The sequence below is a fragment of the Sebastes fasciatus genome, chromosome 3, assembly GCF_043250625.1.
Source record: "Sebastes fasciatus isolate fSebFas1 chromosome 3, fSebFas1.pri, whole genome shotgun sequence".
Lineage (NCBI taxonomy): Eukaryota > Metazoa > Chordata > Actinopteri > Perciformes > Sebastidae > Sebastes > Sebastes fasciatus.
Genome location: NC_133797.1, coordinates 25275743 through 25300157, shown reverse-complemented (window position 1 = coordinate 25300157; position 24415 = coordinate 25275743). Strand labels below are relative to the sequence as shown.

The 24415-nt window shown below is 40.5% G+C and overlaps 2 protein-coding genes, 1 long non-coding RNA gene and 2 pseudogenes across 3 annotated transcripts in view; 4 read left to right on the top strand and 1 right to left on the bottom strand.

Annotated features, from left to right (window-relative positions):
* LOC141764535 (uncharacterized) overlaps positions 1–24415 on the bottom strand; it is a 256854-nt gene that overhangs the window by 145401 nt on the left and 87038 nt on the right. The gene's annotated exons all lie outside the window — the stretch shown is intronic.
* On the top strand, positions 951–3272 carry LOC141765308 (E3 ubiquitin-protein ligase TRIM21-like; annotated as a pseudogene).
* On the top strand, positions 6108–7752 carry LOC141765307 (E3 ubiquitin-protein ligase TRIM21-like; annotated as a pseudogene).
* Positions 11360–15894, top strand: LOC141764525 (E3 ubiquitin-protein ligase TRIM21-like). The gene is made up of 2 exons (XM_074629822.1): positions 11360–11766; positions 14062–15894. The coding sequence occupies exon 2, from the start codon at positions 14071–14073 to the stop codon at positions 15724–15726; it is 1656 nt and encodes a 551-aa protein (XP_074485923.1). The 5' UTR covers positions 11360–11766; positions 14062–14070; the 3' UTR covers positions 15727–15894.
* LOC141764524 (E3 ubiquitin-protein ligase TRIM21-like) lies at positions 16854–23845 on the top strand. Its single transcript, XM_074629820.1, has 2 exons — positions 16854–17262; positions 21223–23845. Exon 2 carries the CDS (start codon positions 21232–21234, stop codon positions 22873–22875), a length of 1644 nt encoding a protein of 547 aa, XP_074485921.1. The 5' UTR covers positions 16854–17262; positions 21223–21231; the 3' UTR covers positions 22876–23845.

Below are 24415 nucleotides of genomic sequence, written 5' to 3'. Positions count from 1 at the left end.
AAAACTCCACATTGCAGAACATTAATGGCATATCATTTATTATTCCACATAAATACTTTGAAACGTTAACTGGTTATCATCGTGGCATAAGCCCTTTCTACCGGTATAGATATGATAGAAGTCGGGGTATTTTCACACTATAATCTATCTTTTAAGACTAAGATAGAGGATATACCCCGATGTTTATGCCAATCATATTTATGTGGTTACGAAATGGCATATGCTGTTGCAGGGAGTTAAATGCTGTGAATTGATAAATGTAGATCCCCCTTCCTGGCAGACAGGCTGTATACCTGCCTCTGCAGACTCGAGCCAATATTGCAATTTACAGTAAAACTATCAGGTGTCTACATGAAAACATACATCGTCATTTCAGACTGAATAATAATTAATATGCCATATGTATGCCTAGTTAATGTTCTGCAGCGTGGAGTTTTATTAATGTGTGTCTGATTTTATCATTAAACACGCAAAAAATAATGCAGCGCGGTCAAATGCGCTTCTGATGTGAACAGCCAGGCTTCAGCTCGCTTGGCGATTAATAACGCCGGCTTCAGTTCCCTACATGAACACACGCAGCGCATCTACGCTGGCGCTGCACCGTTATGAATCTCCAGTATGGATCTCCCAGAGAACCTGATGTGGAGAGGGCAGAGGAGAGTGCAGGCAGCTTGTGAGAAGCTCCAGTACGCATGAAAAAGTCACAGTACGCCAAAGAGTAAAATGTAGAAGTGCCGGTACGGTGTATCGCTGCGTACCGGCCCACTTCGAGCACTGATAATGAAACTTGTCAGATGGACATCTCAGTTAAATGAAACATACCTATAAATTGAAAATAATGTTTCTCAATATTGCAGTAATCAAACTTTGATATTTGTTTCATACAAATGAAAACTACATGTGAATCAAAATATTTTTTAATACTTTCCCTTTGTTCTCAGTGTGTAGATATGGCTGCTGCCAGCAATCTGCAATCTGAAGATCAGTTTCTGTGCTCCATCTGTCTGGATGTGTTCACTGATCCAGTCAGTACACCATGTGGACACAACTTCTGCAAAAACTGCATTACTGAACACTGGAATACTAGTGACAGGTGCCAGTGTCCCATGTGTAAAGAGGCTTTTACCATAAGACCTGATTTGAGGGTCAACACTTTGTTCTCTGAGATGATTGTTCAGTTCAGACAGTCAGTTCAACAGAAAACCAGCAGCAGCAGCTCAGAGCAACAAGTGTCTAAACCAGGAGAAGTTCCCTGTGACGTCTGCACTGGAACCAAACTGAAGGCCCTGAAGTCCTGCCTGGTGTGTCTGGCCTCCTACTGTGAGACTCACCTGGAGCCTCATCTGACAGCTTCACGTCTGAAAAGACATCAGCTGATCGAGCCTGTGGAGAACCTGGAAGACAGGATGTGTACGAAGCACGATAAACCTCTGGAGCTGTTCTGTAAGACAGACCAGACATGTGTCTGCATGCTCTGCCCCATTTTAGACCACAAGACACATGAGTTTGTTCCTCTGAAAGAAGAATATGAAAGAAAGAAGGCCGAGCTGGAGAAGACAGAGGCTGAAATCCAGCAGATGATCCAGAAGAGACAACTGAAGATTCAGGAGATCAAACACTCAATCGATCTCAGTGAGGAAGATGCAGACAGAGAGATAGCAGAAGGTCTTCAGATCTTCACTGCTCTGAGGGAGTCTGTTGAGAGAGGCCAGGCCAACCTCATCGACACGATCAAAGAGAAGCAGAAAACAACAGAAAAACAGGCAGAAGCTTTCATCAAAGAGCTTGAACAGGAAATCGCTGAGCTGACGAAGAGAAGGACTGAAGTGGAGCAGCTCAAACGCTCTGAAGACCAACTCCATCTTCTCCAGAGCGTTCGGTCCCTGAAAGCTGCTCCACTTACCAAGGACTGGACAGAGGTCAGCGTCCGTCCATCATATGAGGGGACTCTGGTGAAAGCTGTGGCTCAGCTGGAGGAGACACTCAGTAAAGAGATGAAGAAGCTGGTCGCTGAGGCTGAGCTGAAGAGGATCCAGCAGTATGCAGTAGATGTGATACTTGATCCTGATACAGCTCATCCTGAACTCATCCTGTCTGATGATGGGAAACAAGTGAATCATGGTGATGTGAGGAAGAATCTCCCAGACAACCCAGAGAGATTTTCTGGTTGTGTTAATGTCTTAGCAAAGCAGAGTTTCTCTTCAGGCAGATTTTACTTTGAGATTCAAGTTAAAGGAAAGACTGACTGGGACTTAGGAGTGGCCAGAGAGTCGATCAACAGGAAGGGAGACATCAGGCTGAGCCCTGAGTACGGTTACTGAACTATATGGTTGAGAGATGGAAATGAGTACAAAGCTCTTGATGTCCCTCGAGTCAGTCTCTCTCTGAAGTCTCGGCCTCAGAAGGTGGGGGTGTTTGTGGATTATGAGGAGGGTCTGGTCTCCTTTTATGACGTAGATGCTGCAGCTGTTATCTACTCCTTTACTGGCTGCTGCGTCACTGAGAAACTCTTCCCATTCTTCAGTCCTTGTCCTAATTATGGTGGTAAAAACTCTGCCCCTCTGATCATCTCTCCTGCCAATCAAGCTGAGTAGACTGATGATATTTAAATGAAAAGGTTCACTGTCATATAACAGAACAAATATACATATTCAGTGGCAATATACAATGTAAACCTGTTGTCTTCAGAATTAATCTTCAGGGCTGTTTTTCTGACACCATGAAAAGTCGACTTTTTAGAGATTCATGGTTCTCACAGGACAGCGACGCTACAAACATATGATGATCTCATAGACCATGATGCATTGCTGTAGATTAATCTAGCCAACAGTATAAAAAGGAGTTAAAATTAGCACAACCTTAAACATCTACAGCAGTAAAATGCAACATACTCAATAATGCAGCAGTCATATTAATCCAGAAACATCAGATATAATAGTAAAACACTGACAGGGAACATTTTACTGCACAATCAATACTTTTACTTTTCATACGTTAAGTACATTTTTCTGATAAAGATAACCACTCAGCTTCAAAAAGTTACCCTAGTGAACTATTTCTGTGATTAATTAAGAGCTGAATAAATGAGTTAATTAATTTATCAATCAACAAAAAATAATGTGCAAATATTAATCAATTAATTGTTCATGTAATTTTTTGAAAGCAAAAATGTCAAAAATTCACAGATTCCCGCTTCTGGAATGTGAATATTTGCTGGTTTCTGGGTCTTCTATCATATTAAACCAAATATCTTTGGATTATTATAAATCATAATGGGCATTTGTTACTTTTTTTCAGATATTTTATGCACCAAGAGATTAATCAATAATGAAAATAATTGTTAGTTGCAGCATTAGAGCTTTAATTCTGTTTTATAGGCCTACATGTTTTCAGCTGTTGTTGGGTTTTAAACATTTAATTAGCATTAAGTGAATGATTAATGGTCTTTATTTTGACTAGTTATACAGTCATCTGGTTATTGGGTTTTAATTTCTAATATGCATTTATGTTGTTATTCATTTAATCAGTCATCACTGCAATAAAATCCTGTGCAGAAGAAGAAACCTTTTGTGTGAGTGTTTTATTTTGAAACTGGAGTCTTGTCCACAAAGTCACAAAGGTTTTCACAGGTTGGATGTGTTTCTCAACTGTGGCCACTAGATGTGAGCATGACAACACACATCAGAGGGAGGAGAGTTTGTTAAAGGCATGCACATACTGCACACACCACTCAACTTCCTGGTCTGATTCAGCAACAACTAATAGGAACGAAGCAAATACAAGAATTACATGAGAAGGTTAGAACATTACAGGACAAACAGTGAGCTGAGATCTGGACAGACAGTATGATTGTTGCAGAGCTGTAGAGGACTGTAAAGTGGCTGCTGGTTTCTGCTGACCCTAAGATGTATTCTTACATGTGGGATTGCCTTTTATTTTGTGAAAACTGTCCTGAAGGAGGAAACACATCCTCACAAACAGAGCTGCTGTAAGAGGTGGAGCAACACTGGAAGGAGGAGAGCTTCAACGTCACATTACAGAAATGAAACTGCATGTTTGTCAGAGAGCTGCAGTCGAGACAAGTCTCTGTGTTTCTGTCTAAAGAAATATTAAACTGAGTTCATCAGGTCTTTCTCAACAACAACAGACTCAAATACTGGTGAGTGCATCTGATAATATTTACTGTGTTTCAACAACCAGCATTAACACAAAACTTACAGCTCTAATCAAACAGGAAGTTACACTCTTAATTTCATATTGACCAGTGTTGGTACTCTCTTATTCACATGTTGTGTGTATCTGCCGGTATCAGCAATCTCTTGCAACTTATTCCTATTTATTCATTATTTCTTTAAGCATGTTAAACTGTGTCAGTCATAATCAGTTGTGATTTTATTGATATATATACTTGGGCTATATGCATCTTCTATAGTAGGCCTATAATACTCCAATAATATTCACACTGGAACATTATAGGGTCAAGGTGGTGTGTTTGTATATAATGTTAATACTTAAAGTGTTTGCCTTTGTTATTTTTAGCCTTTATCATCTCTCTATAATATAATATAGGTTGTCTATAGGCTGGAATCAACAGCAGCCAGACAGACAGGCAGGTATACAAGCAGAGCTGAGGTGTGTGAGCTCTTCATTCAGGTTTTAGGAGCAGAGTCCCAGACAGGATGCTCCTACATATTATACAGACACCCATTATGAATTTATACAGTGAATAAAAGATACTAAGAGATATTGGGTTTGGGGGTCCTCCCCCGAGAAAATTTGAAGGTTTTTGACTTAAAACTACAAATTTTGCATCATTTTGGACCATTATTAATACTAGATAAATTATTATTTTTATTATTTATCACAGCCTTTGTCTGAACATTTAATTCTTCTGGAAATGTTTGTCCTGTAAAATCGTATTTTATAAATCAGAAGAGCAGATTCAGAAAACTTTTAATGTTTCATTCATTATATTTGTTCACAAAAAAAAAAAGTTATGACAAACAGTTCACTAATTATTTTACAAAAAGGAGGTGAACATGATATGGAGAGGGCAGAGGAGAGGACAGGCAGCTTGTGAGAAGCTACGGTACGCATGAAAAAGTCACAGTATGCCAAGGAGTAAAATGTAGAAGTGCCGGTACGGTGTACCGCTGCGTACCGGCCCACTTCGAGCACTGATAATGACACATGTCAAATGGACATCTCAGTTAAATGAAACATACCTATAACTTCAAAAATAATGTTTCTCAATATTGCAGTATTCATGCTGTGGCAGCCACCCATTCTCTGGGGCTTGCTGTCATTTACCTTTTCCCTGGTGTTTTTTTGGTTGAATTGCTGAGTGATTAGAGGGTTATTCAGTTCACCTGTTGCGTAGGGTGTGGGGACTGGCTCTTAAATGACAGTTGAGAGCAGCTTGGTGCATTCCCCTCTTGGCCAATCAGGGTGCAACGACGCCTTTCTGAATGGCTTAAAAGAGGAGGGAAACTGCACACCCAGTGTCATTCTGATCTCTCCTTTACTAAATGCAACACGTGTTAACAGCCAAACCAGAAACTCTGGTCTGTTTTAGGCCCTTTTGAGATTCGGTCCTCTTTGTGTTTTGTTTATTGAGAGTGTTGACTATCCTAGTTGGGGAAACAAAATAAATACCAATCATTTGGGTTACCTGCACTAGGAGGTTTAGGTGCTATTTGTGCAAGAATCTGGCTTGCCTCACGATAGCCTAACGCCTGCAGGCTTTATTTTGATATTCTAGTCATTTGTTGATATTCACTGAAAGCCTTTATACCCATTTCTTTTAGTATATTTTATTTGGGGAAACTTTAAAGGAGGGTAAAAGGAAAAAATATATATATATATATTTCAGTTTCCTTAATTGTTTGTTATTGTAGAGGCATTTGTTCATTATTATTATTAAGGAGGCATTTTATTTTATATTATTATGTGGATGGAACTGTTTTTCAGTCTTCTGACTGAACAACTAAAGTCATCGGAAATCAGTACCACCACAATGCTTCGATATTTGTTTCATACAAATGATGAATACATGTGTAACAAAACATTTTATAATACTTTCACTTTTGTTCACTATGTGTGTAGACATGGCTGCTGCCAGCAATCTGCAATCTGAAGATCAGTTTCTGTGCTCCATCTGTCTGGATGTGTTCACTGATCCAGTCACTATACCATGTGGACACAACTTCTGCAAAAACTGCATCACTGAACACTGGAATACTAGTGACAGGTGCCAGTGTCCCATGTGTAAAGAGGCTTTTACCATAAGACCTGATTTGAGGGTCAACACCTTCATCTCTGAGATGGTTGTTCAGTTCAGACAGTCAGCTCAACAGAAAACCAGCAGCAGCAGCTCAGAGCAACAAGTGTCCAAACCAGGAGAAGTTCCCTGTGACGTCTGCACTGGAACCAAACTGAAGGCCCTGAAGTCCTGCCTGGTGTGTCTGGCCTCCTACTGTGAGACTCACCTGGAGCCTCATCTGACAGCTTCACGTCTGAAAAGACATCAGCTGATCGACCCTGTGGAGAACCTGGAAGACAGGATGTGTACGAAGCACGATAAACCTCTGGAGCTGTTCTGTAAGACCGACCAGACATGTGTCTGCATGCTCTGCCTCGTTTTAGACCACAAGACACAAGAGTTTGTTCCTCTGAAAGAAGAATATGAAGGAAAGAAGGCCGAGCTGGGGAAGACAGAGGCTGAAATCCAGCAGATGATCCAGAAGAGACGACTGAAGATTCAGGAGATCAAAGTGAGGAAGATGCAGACAGAGAGATAGCAGAAGGTGTTCAGGTCTTCAGTGCTCTGAAGGAGACTGTTGAGAGAGGCCAGGCCAATCTCATCGACACGATCAAAGAGAAGCAGAGAGCAACAGAAAAACAGGCTGGAGCTTTCATCAAAGAGCTGGAACAGGAAATCTCTGAGCTGACAAAGAGAAAGACTGAAGTGGAGCAGCTCAAACGCTCTGAAGACCAACTCCATCTTCTCCAGAGTGTCCAGTCCCTGAAAGCTGCTCCACCCACCAAGGACTGGACAGAGGTCAGCGTCCGTCCATCGTATGTGGGGATTGTGAGGAGAGCTGTAGCTCAGCTTGTGGAGACACTCAGTAAAGAGATGAAGAAGCTGGTCGCTGAGGCTGAGCTGAAGAGGATCCAGCAATATGCAGTAGATGTGACACTTGATCCTGATACAGCTCATCTCTATCTCATCCTGTCTGAAGATGGGAAACAAGTCAGTCTTGGTGATGTAAAGAAGAATCTCCCAGACAACCCAGAGAGATTTTCTTATTGTGCTTGTGTTTTAGGAAAGCAGAGTTTCTCTTCAGGCAGATTTTACTTTGAGGTTCAAGTTAAAGGAAAGACTAAATGGAATTTAGGAGTGGCCAGAGAGTCGATCAACAGGAAGGGAGACATCACACTGAGTCCTCTGAATGGTTACTGGACTATATGGTTAAGAAATGGAAATGAGTACAAAGCTCTTGATGTTCCTCGAGTCAGTCTCTCTCTGAAGTCTCGGCCTCAGAAGGTGGGGGTGTTTGTGGATTATGAGGAGGGTCTGGTCTCCTTTTATGACGTAGATGCTGCAGCTCTTATCTACTCCTTTACTGGCTGCTGCTTCACTGAGAAACTCTTCCCATACTTCTGTCCTGCTCTTCATGATGGTGGTAAAAACTCTGCCCCTCTGATCATCTCTCCTGTCAATCAAGCTGAGTAGACTGATGATATTTAAATGAAAAGGTTCACTGTCGTATAACAGAACAAATATACATATTCAGTGGCAATATACAATGTAAACCTGTTGTCTTCAGAATTAATCTTCAGGGCTGTTTTTCTGACACCATGAAAAGTCGACTTTTTAGAGATACGTGGTTCTCACAGGACAGCGACGCTACAAACATATGATGATCTTATAGACCATCATGCATTGCTGTAGATCAGGGATGTCCAAACTTTTTTCACTGAGGGCCACATATAGAAAAATATAGGAAAGGCTGGGCCACTCACTAGAGGTGAGGTATATCGCCTCACCTCTAGTGTTTTAAAGTTAACACAATTAATCAAATGAGGTAAATTATGCTTGATATTTGAATATTCTTCAAGAAAAAAAACTTCCTACATCACAACTTTCCATTAATGTATTTTCATTTATTTTGTTACAAAAAGGGTTGGCAGCTCATTCTCAAAACAGCAGCTTGAGATTGCTTCTGAGTCAGGATGGTGATCCCCCTTCACAGCCCTGTATACAGGGGGACAATAAGGGGACAAGGGGATGGGTATATTAATAATAAGTTATTGGGGTTGTTAACAAATCAACTAACGTTTGTGATAAAATGTTACTAACTTTAATTGACTGAATTTATTAAGTAATTGGGCTTGTGAACACATGAATACTGTGTAATATATTTTAACTCACCTATAATGGGAACAGCGCTGCACTTAGTGGGAGCAGTGATGCTGCGCTTTGGACTGAAGGATGGCTGGCAGGTCGGGAGTAAGTTTGGTGGTTGAGATGCGAAGGACATCACAGAGATGGCTGTCGGTCATTTTGGTTCTCAGTCTGCTTTTGTTCAGAGTTAACAGAGAAAATGTTTGCTCATGTATGTTGAGCCGAACAGACTCATCATTCGTATTGCGTGGCGTCGCATCAGAGGAAACTTGGCCTCTTCCAAGCTCCGGTAGAAGTCGGGTAGGGAGAGAAGCTGATGCTGATTCTTCAGAGAATCATCACACTGCATTTCGATAAGTTCTAATTGCAGACTCTCTTCCACTTCTTCTGCATCCATCAGGAAGGGAGTGGAGAACAGCTTGATTTCTTTCTCAACGGCAGAAAAATCTTGGAGGCGCAGACTGAATTCTGTCATGAGAGATGTGATGACAGACACATATTTCCCCTTTTTAGCAGAAAGGTTAACCTCTGGAAAAGCAACTTTGATTTCGGACAGCGTGGGGAAATGCACAACATTGAAGTTGCGTAGTTGTGTCTCAAAGAGACAAAGCTTCACACAGAAGGCTTTCATGTGTGCGGAAAGTTGTGGCACAAGCTGGTCTTTGCCTTGCAGGCTCTTGTTCAGTGTGTTGAGATGACCAGTAAGATCAACTAGAAATGCCAAGTCGCCAGCCATAGAGGGTCACTCAGTTCATGAAGAGGTCGGTCCTTCTCTGAGCCAGTGCACTTCAGAATGATAGAGTAGGTCCCCGTATTCAGCATCAACATCAGATAGGAAAGCTTGAAATTCTCTGTGGTGGAGCCCTCGTGCTCGAATTATGTTGACAGTTTTCACAACTGTGTTCATCACATCGCCAAGCTGGATTGTCTTGGCACAGAGGGCTTCTTGGTGGATGATACAGTGCATTTTAACAGCCTCACCTCCACTCTCTCGCACCTTGGCGCACACCATAGAGGCCATTCCTTTGCGCTCGCCCGTCATAGCTGGAGCCCCATCGGTTGTAACTCCACACAGCTTGTCCCATTTAAGTCCCATCTTGTTAATTGCATCTGACACAGCTTCAAACATGTCCTTACCCGTTGTTGTGCCCTTGAGACCCTTGAGATCAAGCAGCGCCTCCGTAATGCAAAAGTTATCGTCAACTCCCCGCAAAAAAATTAACAGCTGTGGCATCTGTGCTCTCATCACATGCAATCGAGTAAAAATCAAAAGCACAAGCTTTATGTGACACTTGATGCTTTAAGTTAGCTGACAAGTCTTCGATTCGCCACACAACTGTGTTTCTGGACGCGCTCACGTTGTTGAATTCCTGCGTCTTTTCCGGGCACATTATTCCTGCGACTTTAGTGAAGCACTGTTTTATGAAGTCCCCATCTGAGAAAGATTTCCCGTGTCGCGCTATGAGTTGAGCTACTTCGTAGCTAGCTATTGTAGCATTTTCTTGTGTTTTGTTAGTGCGGAAAAAATACTGTTGTTGAGCTAGCAGGCTAGCTGCCATTAGCTTAACTTTATCTTCTCGCTCAGCACCAGTGTAGGACGTGTAGGTCTGATGTTTGGTTTCGTAGTGTCTTCGTACATTATACTCTTTCATCACTGTAACAGTGTCATTGAAAATCAAACAGACACACTTCCCCTTGAATTCTATGAAAAAATATTCATTTTCCCACCGTGTCTGAAATTTTCTGCACTCACTTGCTATCTTGCGTTTCTTTGGTTCTGCCATTTTTGGTCATCCGTGGCAAACTTTTTCTTTGATTAATTGTGTTTTGCAGATAATCTGCCTTGTTGAAGGCAGTAGCTCCATCTAGTGGTAAAACTAAGAACTACAATACACTCAAGCGCAAGTTTCATGTGTGGGCCACATTTCATTATATTTTTAGAATTTGCTGCGGGCCAATTAAAAATGGACCACGGGCCGCAGTTGGCCCGCGGGCCGTAGTTTGGACACCCCTGCTGTAGATTAAACTAACCATGAGTATATAAAGGAGTTAAAATTAGCACAACCTTAAACATCTACAGCAGTAAAATGCAACATCCACATTAATGCAGCAGTAATATTGATCCAGAAACATCAGATATAATAGTAAAACACTGTCAGGGAACATTTTGCTGCACAATCAACACTTTTACTTTTCATACGTTAAGTACATTTTTCTGATAAAGACAACCACTCAGTTTCAAAAAGTTACTCTTGTGTAGTCTTTCTGTGATTAATTAAGAGCTGAATAAATTAGCTAATTAATTTATCAATCAACAAAAAATAATGTGCAAATATTAATCAATTGTTCATTTAATTTTTTTAAGCAAAAATGTCAAAAATTCACAGATTCCCGTCTCTGGAATGTGAATATTTGCTGGTTTCTGGGTCTTCTATCATATTAAACCAAATATCTTTGGATAATTATAAATCATAATGGGCATTTGTGACTTTTTTTCTGATATTTTATGCACCAAGAGATTAATCAATAATGAAAATAATTGTTAATTGCAGCATTAGAGCTTTAATTCTGTTTTATAGGTCTACATCTTTTCAGCTGTTGTTGGGTTTTAAACATTTAATTATCATCAAGTGAATGACTAATGGTCAGGATTTTTACTAGTTATTCAGTCATCCGGTTATTGGGTTTTAATGTCTAATATGCATTTATGTAGTTATTCATGTAATCAGTCATCACTGCAATAAAATCCTGTGCAGAAGAAGAAACTTTTTGTGTGAGTGTTTTATTTTGAAACTGGAGTCTTGTCCACAAAGTCACAAAGGTTTTCACAGGTTGGATGTGTTTCTCAACTGTGGCCACTAGATGTGAGCATGACAACACACATCAGAGGGAGGAGAGTTTGTTAAAGGCATGCACAGACTGCACACACCATTCAACTTCCTGGTCTGATTCAGCAACAACTAATAGGAACGAAGCAAATACAAGAATTACATGAGAAGGTTAGAACATTACAGGACAAACAGTGAGCTGAAATCTGGACAGACAGTATGATTGTTGCAGAGCTGTAGAGGACTGTAAAGTGGCTGCTGGTTTCTGCTGACCCTAAGATGTATTCTTATATGTGGGATTGACTTTTATTTTGTGAAAACTGTCCTGGTGGAGGAAACACATCCTCACAAACAGCTGCTGTAAGAGGTGGAGCAACACTGGAAGGAGGAGAGCTTCAACGTCACATTACAGAAATGAAACTGCATGTTTGTCAGAGAGCTGCAGTCGAGACAAGTCTCTGTGTTTCTGTCTAAAGAAATATTAAACTGAGTTCATCAGGTCTTTCTCAACAACAACAGACTCAAATACTGGTGAGTGCAGCTGATAATATTTACTGTGTTTCAACAACCAGCATTAACACAAAACTTACAGCTCTAATAAAACAGGAAGTTACACTCTTTTCATTTCATATTGACCAGTGTTGGTACTCTCTTATTCACATGTTGTGTGTATCTGCCGGTATCAGCAATCTCTTGCAAGTTATTCCTATTTATTCATTATTTCTTTAAGCATGTTAAACTGTGTCAGTCATAATCAGTTGTGATTTTATTGCTCTATATACTTGGGCTAAATGCATCTTCTATAGTAGGCCTATACTACTCCAATAATATTCACACTGGAACATTATAGGGGTAAGGTGGTGTGTTTGTATATAGTGTTAATAGTTAAAGTGCTTTCCTGTGTTATTTGTAGCCTTCAGCATCTCTCTATAATATATTATAGGATGTCTATAGGCTGGAATCAACAGCAGCCAGACAGACAGGCAGGTATACATGCAGAGCTGAGGTGTGTGAGCTCTTCATTCAGGTTTTAGGAGCAGAGTCCCAGTCAGGATGCTCCTACATATTATACAGAGACACATTATGAATTTATACGGTGAATAAAAGATACTAGGAGATATTAGGTTTGAGGGTCCTTCCCCAAGAAAATTTGAAGGTTTTTGACTTAAAACTACGCATTTTACATCATTATGGACCATTATTATTACTAGTTAAATGATTATTTTTATTATTTATCACAGCCTTCGTCTGAACATTTAATTCTTATGAAAATGTTTGTTCTGTAAAATAATATTCTATAAATAAGAAAACTTTTAAATACTCTTTCATCAATTATATTTGTTCACAAAAAAAAAGTTATGACGAACAGTTTATTACTTATTTTACAAAAAGGATGTGAACATTGTATTGATAAATTACAGCACCCTCGTTCTCACTTGATATTATTGTTAGCCTAGCCACCATAACCAGTCTGACTGTTCACTGACTGCGCTGTGTGTGTTGATGTGTGTGGAGCTTCGACAAGGCCTATGAAAGGAGGATAGGTCACAGGCGGACATGGAACTGGGGGTATGTCACATGCACAATGTAACTGAAGCTGCGGCCATGCGTTGCGATTGGATCAATTTCGGCAAAGGCAGACCAGATTTTTACTGCGCATGTGTTGTACCCCAAAAATATTACACGTCCTCAGCCTCCTTCCATAGGCCTTAAACAGCAGCAGGAAGAGGCTGCAGCTTTAGCCCTGGAGCCCATATGAACATAGTACCTATTATGCCCTGTTATTGCTTTTCAGTTTTTTGTCTTGACGATGCATATCGTCTCGTTTTTATATCGCAATATTTTGTGGCACAATATTTCGTCACACCCCTATTAATAATAGAACGCGATTTCACATTATATAAAACTCCACATTGCTGAACATTAACATATGGCATATCATTTATTATTCCACACAAATACTTTGAAACGTTAACTGGTTATCATCGTGGCATAAGCCCTTTCTACCGGTATAGATATGATAGACGTCGGGGTATTTTCACACTATAATCTATCTTTTAGGACTAAGATAGAGGATATACCTCAATGTTTATGCCAGTCATATTTATGTGGTTACAAAACTGCACATGCTGCTGCAGGGAGTTAAATGCTGTGAACTAGTAAATATAGATCCCCCTTCCTGGCAGACAGGCTGTATACCTGCCTCTGCAGACTCGAGCCAATATTGCAATTTACAGTAAAAACTATCAGGTGTGTGCATAAAAACACACAATGTCATTTCAGGCTGAATAATAATTAATATGCCATATGTATGCCTAGTTAATGTTCTGCAGCATGGAGTTTTATTAATGTGTGATCGCATTTTATCATTAAACATGCCAAAAATAATACAGAGCGGTAGAATGAGCTTCTGATGTGAACAGCCAGGTTACAGCTCGCGCGGCGATTAATAAAGCCGGCTTCAGTTCCCTACGTGAACCCACGCAGCGCATCTACGCTGGCGCTGCACCGTTATTTATCCTGATGTGGAGAGGGCAGAGGAGAGTACAGGCAGCTTGTGAGAAGCTCCGGTACGCATGAAAAAGTCACAGTACGCCAAGGAGTAAAATGTAGAAGTGCCAGTACGTTGTACCGCTGCGTACCGGCCCACTTCGAGCACTGATAATGACACTTGTCAGATGGACATCTCAGTTAAATGAAACATACCTATGAATTGAAAATAATGTTTCTCAATATTGCAGTAATCATACTTTGATATTTGTTTCATACAAATGATTAATACATGTGAAAAAAAACATTTTATAATACTTTCCCTTTTGTTCTCAGTGTGTAGACATGGCTGCTGCCAGCAATCTGCAATCTGAAGATCAGTTTCTGTGCTCCATCTGTCTGGATGTGTTCACTGATCCAGTCACTATACCATGTGGACACAACTTCTGCAAAAACTGCATCACTGAACACTGGAATACTAGTGACCAGTACCTGTGTCCGATGTGTAAAAAGGTTTTCAACACAAAACCTGAGCTGCACGTCAACACCTTCATCTCTGAGATGGTTGTTCAGTTCAGACAGTCAGCTCAACAGAAAACCAGCAGCAGCAGCTCAGAGCAACAAGTGTCCAAACCAGGAGAAGTTCCCTGTGACGTCTGCACTGGAACCAAACTGAAGGCCCTGAAGTCCTGCCTGGTGTGTCTGGCCTCCTACTGTGAGACTCACCTGGAGCCTCACCTGGAGCCTCATCTGACAGCTTCACGTCTGAAAAGACATCAGCTGATCGACCCTGTGGAGAACCTGGAAGACAGGATGTGTACGAAGCACGATAAACCTCTGGAGCTGTTCTGTAAGACCGACCAGACATGTGTCTGCATGCTCTGCCTCGTTTTAGACCACAAGATACACAAGTTTGTTCCTCTGAAAGAAGAATATGAAGGAAAGAAGGCCGAGCTGGGGAAGACAGAGGCTGAAATCCAGCAGATGATCCAGAAGAGACGACTGAAGATTCAGGAGATCAAACACTCAGTTGACCTCAGTGAGGAAGATGCAGACAGAGAGATAGCAGAAGGTGTTCAGGTCTTCACTGCTCTGAAGGAGTCTGTTGAGAGAAGCCAGGCCAATCTCATCGACACGATCAAAGAGAAGAAGAAAACAACAGAAAAACAGGCCGAAGCTTTCATCAAAGAGCTGGAACAGGAAATCTCTGAGCTGACGAAGAGAAAGACTGAAGTGGAGCAGCTCAAACGCTCTGAAGACCATCTCCATCTTCTCCAGAGTGTCCAGTCCCTGAAATTTGCTCCACCCACCAAGGACTGGACAGAGGTCAGTGTCCGTCCATCATATGAGGGGACTGTGGTGAAAGCTGTGGCTCAGCTGGAGGAGACACTCAGTAAAGAGATGAAGAAGCTGGTCGCTGAGTCAGAGCTGAAGAGGATCCAGCAGTATGCAGTGGATGTGACTCTTGATCCTGATACAGCTCATCCTGAACTCATCCTGTCTGATGATGGGAAACAAGTGAATCATGGTGATGTGAGGAAGAATCTCCCAGACAACCCAGAGAGATTTCCTAATTATGTTCTTGTTTTAGGAAAGCAGAGTTTCTCTTCAGGCAGATTTTACTTTGAGGTTCAAGTCAAAGGAAAGACTCAATGTTCTTTAGGAGTGGCCAGAGAGTCGATCAACAGGAAGGGAAGCATCACATGGAGACCTGAGGATGGTTACTGGACTATATGTTTGACAAATGGAAATGAGTACAAAGCTCTTGCCGACCCTCCAGTCAGTCTCTCTCTGAAGTCTCAGCCTCAGAAGGTGGGGGTGTTTGTAGATTATGAGGAGGGTCTGGTGTCCTTTTATGACGTAGATGCTGCAGCTCTTATCTACTCCTTTACATGCTGCTGCTTCACTGAGAAACTTCTACCATTCTTCGGTCCTGGTCTTAATTATGGTGGTAAAAACTCTGCCCCTCTGATCATCTCTCCTGTCAATCAAGCTGAGTAGACTGATGATATTTAAATGAAAAGGTTCACTGTCATATAACAGAACAAATATACATATTCAGTGGAAATATACAATGTAAACCTGTTGTCTTCAGAATTAATCTTCAGGGCTGTTTTTCTGACATCATGAAAAGTCGACTTTTTAGAGATACGTGGTTCTCACAGGACAGCGACGCTACAAACATGTGATGATCTCATAGACCATGATGCATTGCTGTAGATTAAACTAGCCAACAGTATATAAAGGAGTGAAAATTAGCACAACCTTAAATATCTTCAGGAGTAAAATGCAACATAGCCATTAATGCAGTAGTAATATTAATCCAGAAACATCAGATATAATAGTAAAACACTGACAGGGAACATTTTACTGCACAATCAACACTTTTACTTTTCATACGTTAAGTACATTTTTCTGATAAAGACAACCACTCAGCTTCAAAAAGTTACTCTTGAGTACTCTTTCTGTGAGCAATTAAGAGCTGAATAAATGAGTTAATTAATATATCAATCAACAGAAAAATGAATCTGCAAATATTTATCAATTAACTTTGTAATTTTAGTTTCCAGCCTCTCAAATGTGAATATTTGCAGGTTTCTGGGTCTTCTATAATATTAAACCAAATATCGTTGGATTATTATGAATCATAATGGGCAATTGTGACTTTTTTTGTGATATTTTATGCACCAAAAGATTAATCAATAATGAAAATAATTTTTAGTTGCAGCATTAGAGCTTTAATTCTGTTTTATAGGCCTACATCTTTTCAGCTGTTGTTGGGTTTTGAACATTTCATTATCATTAAGTGAATGATTAATGGTCATTATTTTGACTAGTTATTCAGTCATCTGGTTATTGGGTTTTAATGTCTAATATGCATTTATGTAGTAATTCATATAATCAGTCATCACTGCAATAAAATCCTGTGCAGAAGAAGAAACTTTTTGTGTGAGTGTTTTATTTTGAAACTGGAGTCTTGTCCACAAAGTCACAAAGGTTTTCACAGGTTGGATGTGTTTCTCAACTGTGGCCACTAGATGTGAGCATGACAACACACATCAGAGGGAGGAGAGTTTGTTAAAGGCATGCACAGACTGCACACACCACTCAACTTCCTGGTCTGATTCAGCAACAACTAATAGGAACGAAGCAAATACAATAATTACATGAGAAGGTTAGAACATTACAGGACAAACAGTGAGCTGAAATCTGGACAGACAGTATGATTGTTGCAGAGCTGTAGAGGACTGTAAAGTGGCTGCTGGTTTCTGCTGACCCTAAGATGTATTCTTACATGTGGGATTGACTTTTTTTGTGTGAAAACTGTCCTGGTGGAGGAAACACATCCTCACAAACAGAGCTGCTGTAAGAGGTGGAGCAACACTGGAAGGAGGAGAGCTTCAACGTCACATTACAGAAATGAAACTGCATGTTTGTCAGAGAGCTGCAGTCGAGACAAGTCTCTGTGTTTCTGTCTAAAGAAATATTAAACTGAGTTCATCAGGTCTTTCTCAACAACAACAGACTCAAATACTGGTGAGTGTAGCTGATAATATTTACTGTGTTTCAACAACCAGCATTAACACACAACTTACAGCTCTAATCAAACAGGAAGTTACACTCTTTTCATCTCATATTGACCAGTGCCGGTACTCTCTTATTAACATGTTGTGTGTATCTGCCGGTGTCAGCAATCTCTTGTGACTTATTCCTATTTATTCATTATTTCTTTAAGCATGTTAAACTGTGTGAGTCATAATCAGCTGTGATTTTATTGCTATATAGACTTGGGCTATATGCATCTTCTATAGTAGGCCTATAATACTCCAATCATTTTCACACTGGGACATCATATGGTTAAGGTGGTGTGTTTGTATATAGTGTTATTACTTAAAGTGCTTTCCTGTGTTATTTGTAGCCTTCAGCATCTCTCTATAATATATTATAGAATGTCTATAGGCTGGAATCAACAGCAGCCAGACAGACAGGCAGGGATACATGAAGAGCTGAGGTGTGTGAGCTCTTCATTCAGGTTTTAGGAGCAGAGTCCCAGTCAGGATGCTCCTACATATTATACAGAGACACATTATGAATTTATACGGTGAATAAAAGATACTAGGAGATATTGGGTTTGGGGGTCCTTCACCAAGAAAATTTGAAGGTTTTTGACTTAAAACTACGCATTTTACATCATTGTGGATCATTATTATTACTAGTTAAATTATTATTTTTATTATTTGTCACAGCCTTCGTCTGAACATTTAATTCTTATGAAAATGTTTGTTCTGTAAAATCATATTCTATAAATCAGAAAGCGTTTAAATACTCTTTCATCAATTATATTTGTTCACAAAAAAAAAGTTATGACGAACAGTTTATTAATTATTTTACAAAAAGGATGTGAACATTGTATTGATAAATTACAGCACCCTCGTTCTCACTTGATATTATTGTTAGCCTAGCCACCATAACCAGTCTGACTGTTCACTGACTGCGCTGTGTGTGTTGATGTGTGTGGAGCTCCGACAAGGCCTATTATAGGGGGCTAGGTCACGGGCGGACATGGCACCGGGGGTATGTCACATGTACAGTGTAACTGAAGCTGCGGCCGTGCATTGCGATTGGTTCAATTTCGGCAAAGGCAGACCAGATTTTTACTGCGCATGTGTTGTACCCCAAGGATATGACGCGTACTCAGCCTCCTTCCATAGGCCTTAAACAGCAGCAGGAAGAGGCTGCAGCTTTAGCCCTGGAGCCCATATGAACATAGTACCTATTATGCCCTGATATCGCAATTCAGTTTTTTGTCTCGATGATGCATATCTTCACGTTTTTATATCGCAATATTTTGTGGCACAATATTTCGTCACACCCCTATTAATAATAGAACGCGATTTTACATTATATAAAACTCCACATTGCAGAACATTAACATATGGCATATCATTTATTATTCCACATAAATACTTTGAAACAAATCTCCCAAATTCACTCCAAGCCCGAATAGCAATAGTTAAAATGGATGTACTCCCTCGTGTTAATTTTTATTCTTCTATGATACCTCTTGCTCCTCCTATTGGGTTTTGGGAAAAACTACACAAGTCAATCTCCAAATTCATATGGAAAGGAAAGAGGCCTCGTTTAAAATTCACAACTCTCCAACGAGACAAGACACAGGGAGGGCTGGGTCTACCAAACTTTAAGGTGTACTTCTGGTCCTTTGTGTTACGTCCTCTCTCTACATGGTTCTTCAGCCTCTTGGAGACCAATTGAGGAAAATGTATCAACGCCTCAAAGACTACAAGACCTAGTGTATTCCAACATACCATTGAAAAAAGCCAAATTACGTTTAGGCCCTATAATTTCATTTCTACTTGTAACCTACCGTACTGTAATGAAGCAGACGCATGCAGATCTTAAATGGCACAATCACTCACCAATTTTCAATAATTTCTCCCTTCTTTCCGGCAACATACCTTTCTCATTTCCACAATGGAAGACCAGGGGAGTAAATATATTAAAGGACCTGTATGGTGATAGTGGCTTACGAGCCTTTAACGATTTACGCGCTGAATATGATCTCCCGGGCTCATCGTTTTTTTTCTATTTGCAGTTGAGGTCAGCCATGCGGACATATGGTGTACCATGGGGATTAACGCTCCCTACACACCCTCTTCATAAAATATTGGTTTCAGTGGGATTAACACGAGGGATGGTTTCTAAACTTTACACATTTATTTCTGTACCATGTAAACATTTATCAGTAGAAGTTGCATGGCGTAGGGACTTAACCGATATAAATGACGAAGAGGTTTCCTGGGACACGGTGTGGAAAAATTTGTGTGGTACATCTAAAAATCAAGATCATCAATTAATACACTATAAATTTGCCCACAGGATGTACCTCACCCCTAGAAAGCGTCACTCTATGAAGATCATTACATCCCCCAATTGCGATCTGTGTCCATCTGGTGCTCTGGGTTCATTCTTGCATATGTACTGGAAATGCCACGCTGTGTCTCAATTCTGGAAGCAAATATCTCTCACCTTAAGCGACATTCTTGAAGTTAGGATTCCACTCTCACCTATTTTATTTTTATTAACTGATGACTCCTCTTTAAATCTGTCTTTGCAACAGAAACGTATTTTATGGGCTGGTCTTACTGCAGCCAAGAAAATGCTGGCCTTAAGATGGCAACCACCGCACTCCTTGACTAGACAACAGTGGGCTAACTCGATGTTAGAAATTATCTTGATGGAGGGGTCTGTGGCCCGAATGCACGGGGCCAGCTGTAAGACCCTCAGAGCGTGGGATGCAGCTTACAATCTAGTTAAAGATAAGACATAGCGTGACCGACAGTAACTTTGTTTTTTTGTTTTTTTTGTTTAAGGGAAAGAGATCAGGGGTGGGGGGTATTTACGGGTCGCCTTGGGAAGGGAGGGGGGACATAGGGTTGTGCATTAGACCTGGAATGATGGTTTTGTATATGTGCCTGTGTATGGGGGGAGGGGGATGTATAAAAGGGATAAAATGAATGATATGGAACATCTTTCTCTATACCTTTTCAATAAAAAAGAATTGATCACAAAAAAAAAAAAAAAAATACTTTGAAACGTTAACTGGTTATCATCGTGGCATAACCCCTTTCTACCGGTATAGATATAATAGAAGTCGGGGTATTTTCACACTATAATCTATCTTTTGAGACTAAGATAGAGGATATACCTCAATGTTTATGCCAATCATATTTATGTAGGTACAAAACGGCACATGCTGTTGCAGGGAGTTAAATGCTGTGACCTAATAAATATAGATCCCCCTTCCTGGCAGACAGGCTGTATACCTGCCTCTGCAGACTCGAGCCAATATTGCAATTTACAGTAAAAGTATCAGGTGTCTACATAAAAACACACATTGTCATTTCAGACTGAATAATAATTAATATGCCATATGTATGCCTAGTTAATGTTATGCAGCGTGGAGTTTTATTAATGTGTGATCGCATTTTATCATTAAACATGCCAAAAATAATACAGCGTGGTCAAATGCGCTTCTGATGTGAACAGCCAGGCTTCAGCTCGCTTGGCGATTAATAACGCCGGCTTCCGTTCCCTATACGTAAACCCACGCAGCGCAACTACGCTGGCGCTGCACTGTTATGAATCTCCATTATGAATCTCTCAGAGAACCTGATATGGAGAGGGCAGAGGAGAGGACAGGCAGCTTGTGAGAAGCTCCAGTACGCATGAAAAAGTCACAGTACGCCAAGGAGTAAAATGTAGAAGTGCCGGTACGGTGTACCGCTGCGTACCGGCCCACTTCAAGCACTGATAATGCCACTTGTCAGATGGACATCTCAGTTAAATAAAACATACCTATAAATTCAAAATAAAGATTCTCAATATTGCAGCAATCATACTTTGATATTAGTTTTATACAAATGATTAATTCATGTGAAACAAAACATTTTATAATACTTTCACTTTTGTTCTCAGTGTGTAGACATGGCTACTGCCAGCAATCTGCAATCTGAAGATCAGTTTCTGTGCTCCATCTGTCTGGATGTGTTCACTGATCCAGTCACTATACCATGTGGACACAACTTCTGCAAAAACTGCATCAATGAACACTGGAATACTAGTGACAGGTGCCAGTGTCCCATGTGTAAAGAGGCTTTTACCACAAGACCTGATTTGAGGGTCAACACCTTCATCTCTGAGATCGTTGTTCAGTTTATACAGTCAGCTCAACAAAAAACCAGCAGCAGCAGCTCAGAGCAACAAGTGTCCAAACCAGGAGAAGTTCCCTGTGATTTCTGCACAGGAACCAAACTGAAGGCCCTGAAGTCCTGCCTGGTGTGTCTGGCCTCCTACTGTGAGACTCACCTGGAGCCGCATCTGACAATGTCAGGCCTGAAAAGACATCAGCTGATCGACCCTGTGGAGAACCTGGAAGACAGGATGTGTACGAAGCACGATAAACCTCTGGAGCTGTTCTGTAAGACTGACCTGACATGTATCTGCATGCTCTGCCTTGTTCTAGACCACAAGATGCATGATGTTGTTCCTCTGAAAGAAGAATATGAAGAAAAGAAGGCCGAGCTGGGGAAGACAGAGACTGAAATCCAGCAGATGATCCAGAAGAGACGACTGAAGATTCAGGAGATCAAACACTCAGTTCACCTCAGTGAGGAAGATGCAGACAGAGGGATAGCAGAAGGTGTTCAAGTCTTTACTGCTCTGAAGGAGTCTGTTGAGAGAGGCCAGGCCAATCTCATCAACTTGATCAAAGAGAAGCAGAAAACAACAGAAAAACAGGCCGAAGCTTTCATCAAAGAGCTGGAACAGGAAATCTCTGAGCTGACGAAGAGATGGACTGAAGTGGAGCAGCTCTCACGCTCTGAAGACCAACTCCACCTCCTCCAGAGTTTCCAGTCCTTGAAAGCTGCTCCACCCACCAAGGACTGGACAGAGGTCAGCGTCCGTCCATCATATGAGGGGACTGTGAGGAGAGCTGTGGCTCAGCTGGAGGAGACACTCAATAAAGAGATGAAGAAGCTGCTTGCTAAGTCAGAGCTAAAGAGGGTCCAGCAGTATGCCGTGGATGTGACTCTTGATCCTGATACAGCTCATCCCCGTCTCATCCTGTCTGATGATGGGAAACAAGTGAATGATAGTGATGTGAGGAAGAATCTCCCAGACAACCCAGAGAGAATTGATACTTATGTTAATGTCTTAGCAAAGCAGAGTTTCTCTTCAGGCAGATTTTACTTTGAGGTTCAAGTTAAAAGAAAGACTGACTGGGACTTAGGAGTGGCCAGAGAGTCGATCAACAGGAAGGGAGCCATCAAGCTGAGCCCTCAGAATGGTTACTGGACTATATGGTTGAGAGATGGAAATGAGTACAAAGCTCTTGATGTCTCTCGAGTCAGTCTCTCTCTGAAGTCTCGGCCTCAGAAGGTGGGGGTGTTTGTGGATTATGAGGAGGGTCTGGTCTCCTTTTATGACGTAGATGCTGCAGCTCTTATCTACTCCTTTACTGGCTGCTGCTTCACTGAGAAACTCCTCCCATACTTCAGTCCTGAACTTAATCATGGTGGTAAAAACTCTGCCCCTCTGATCATCTCTCCTGTCAATCAAGCTGAGTAGACTGATGATATTAAATGAAAAGATTCACTGTCATATAACAGAACAAATATACATATTCAGTGGCAATATACAATGTAAACCTGTTGTCTTCAGAATTAATCTTCAGGGCTGTTTTTCTGACACCATGAAAAGTCGACTGTTTAGAGATACGTAGTTCTCACAGGACAGCGACGCTACAAACATATGATGATCTTATAGACCATGATGCATTGCTGTAGATTAAACTAGCCAACAGTATATAAAGGAGTTAAAATTAGCACAACCTTAAACATCTACAGCCTTAAAATGCAACATACACATTAATGCAGCAGTAATATTAATCCAGAAACATCAGATATAATAGTAAAACACTGACAGGGAACATTTTACTGCACAATCAACACTTTTACTTTTCATACGTTAAGTACATTTTTCTGATAAAGATAACCACTCAGTTTCAAAAAGTTACTCTGTGTACTCTTTCCTTGATTAAGAGCTGAATACATTAGTTAATTAATTAATTTATCAATCAACAGAAAAAATAATCTGCAAATATTAATCAATTAATTGTTTATGTAATTCTTTTAAAGCAAAAATGTCAAAAATTCACAGATTCCCGCCTCTGGAATGTGAATATTTGCTGGTTTCTGGGTCTTCTATCAAATTAAACCAAATATCTTTGCATTATTATAAATCATAATGGGCATTTGTGACTTTTTTTCTGATATTTTATGCACCAAGAGATTAATCAATAATGAAAATAATTGTTAGTTGCAGCATTAGAGCTTTAATTCTGTTTTATAGGCCTACATCTTTTCAGCTGTTGTTGGGTTTTTGAACATTTAATTATCATTAAGTTAATGATTAATGGTCTATATTTTTAATAGTTATTCAGTCATCTGGTTATTGGGTTTTAATTTCTAATATGCATTTATGTTGTTATTCATTTAATCAGTCATCATTGCAATAAAATCCTATGCAGAAGAAGAAACCTTTTGTGTGAGTGTTTTATTTTGAAACTGGAGTCTTGTCCACAAAGTCACAAAGGTTTTCACAGGTTGGATGTGTTTCTCAACTGTGGCTACTAGATGTGAGCATGACAACACAAATCAGAGGGAGGAGAGTTTGTTAAAGGCATGCACAGACTGCACACACCACTCAACTTCCTGGTCTGATTCAGCAACAACTAATAGGAACGAAGCAAATACAAGAATTACATGAGAAGGTTAGAACATTACAGGACAAACAGTGAGCTGAAATCTGGACAGACAGTATGATTGTTGCAGAGCTGTAGAGGACTGTAAAGTGGCTGCTGGTTTCTGCTGACCCTAAGATGTATTCCTACATGTGGGATTGACTTTTTTTTTGTGAAAACTGTCCTGGTGGAGGAAACACATCCTCACAAACAGAGCTGCTGTAAGAGGTGGAGCAACACTGGAAGGAGGAGAGCTTCAACGTCACATTACAGAAATGAAACTGCATGTTTGTCAGAGAGCTGCAGTCGAGACAAGTCTCTGTGTTTCTGTCTAAAGAAATATTAAACTGAGTTCATCAGGTCTTT

Coding starts and splice junctions, on each gene's coding strand:
- LOC141764525 (XM_074629822.1), top strand. CDS start 14,071: ATGGCTGCTGCCAGCAATCTGCAATCTGAAGATCAGTTTCTGTGCTCC.
- LOC141764524 (XM_074629820.1), top strand. CDS start 21,232: ATGGCTACTGCCAGCAATCTGCAATCTGAAGATCAGTTTCTGTGCTCC.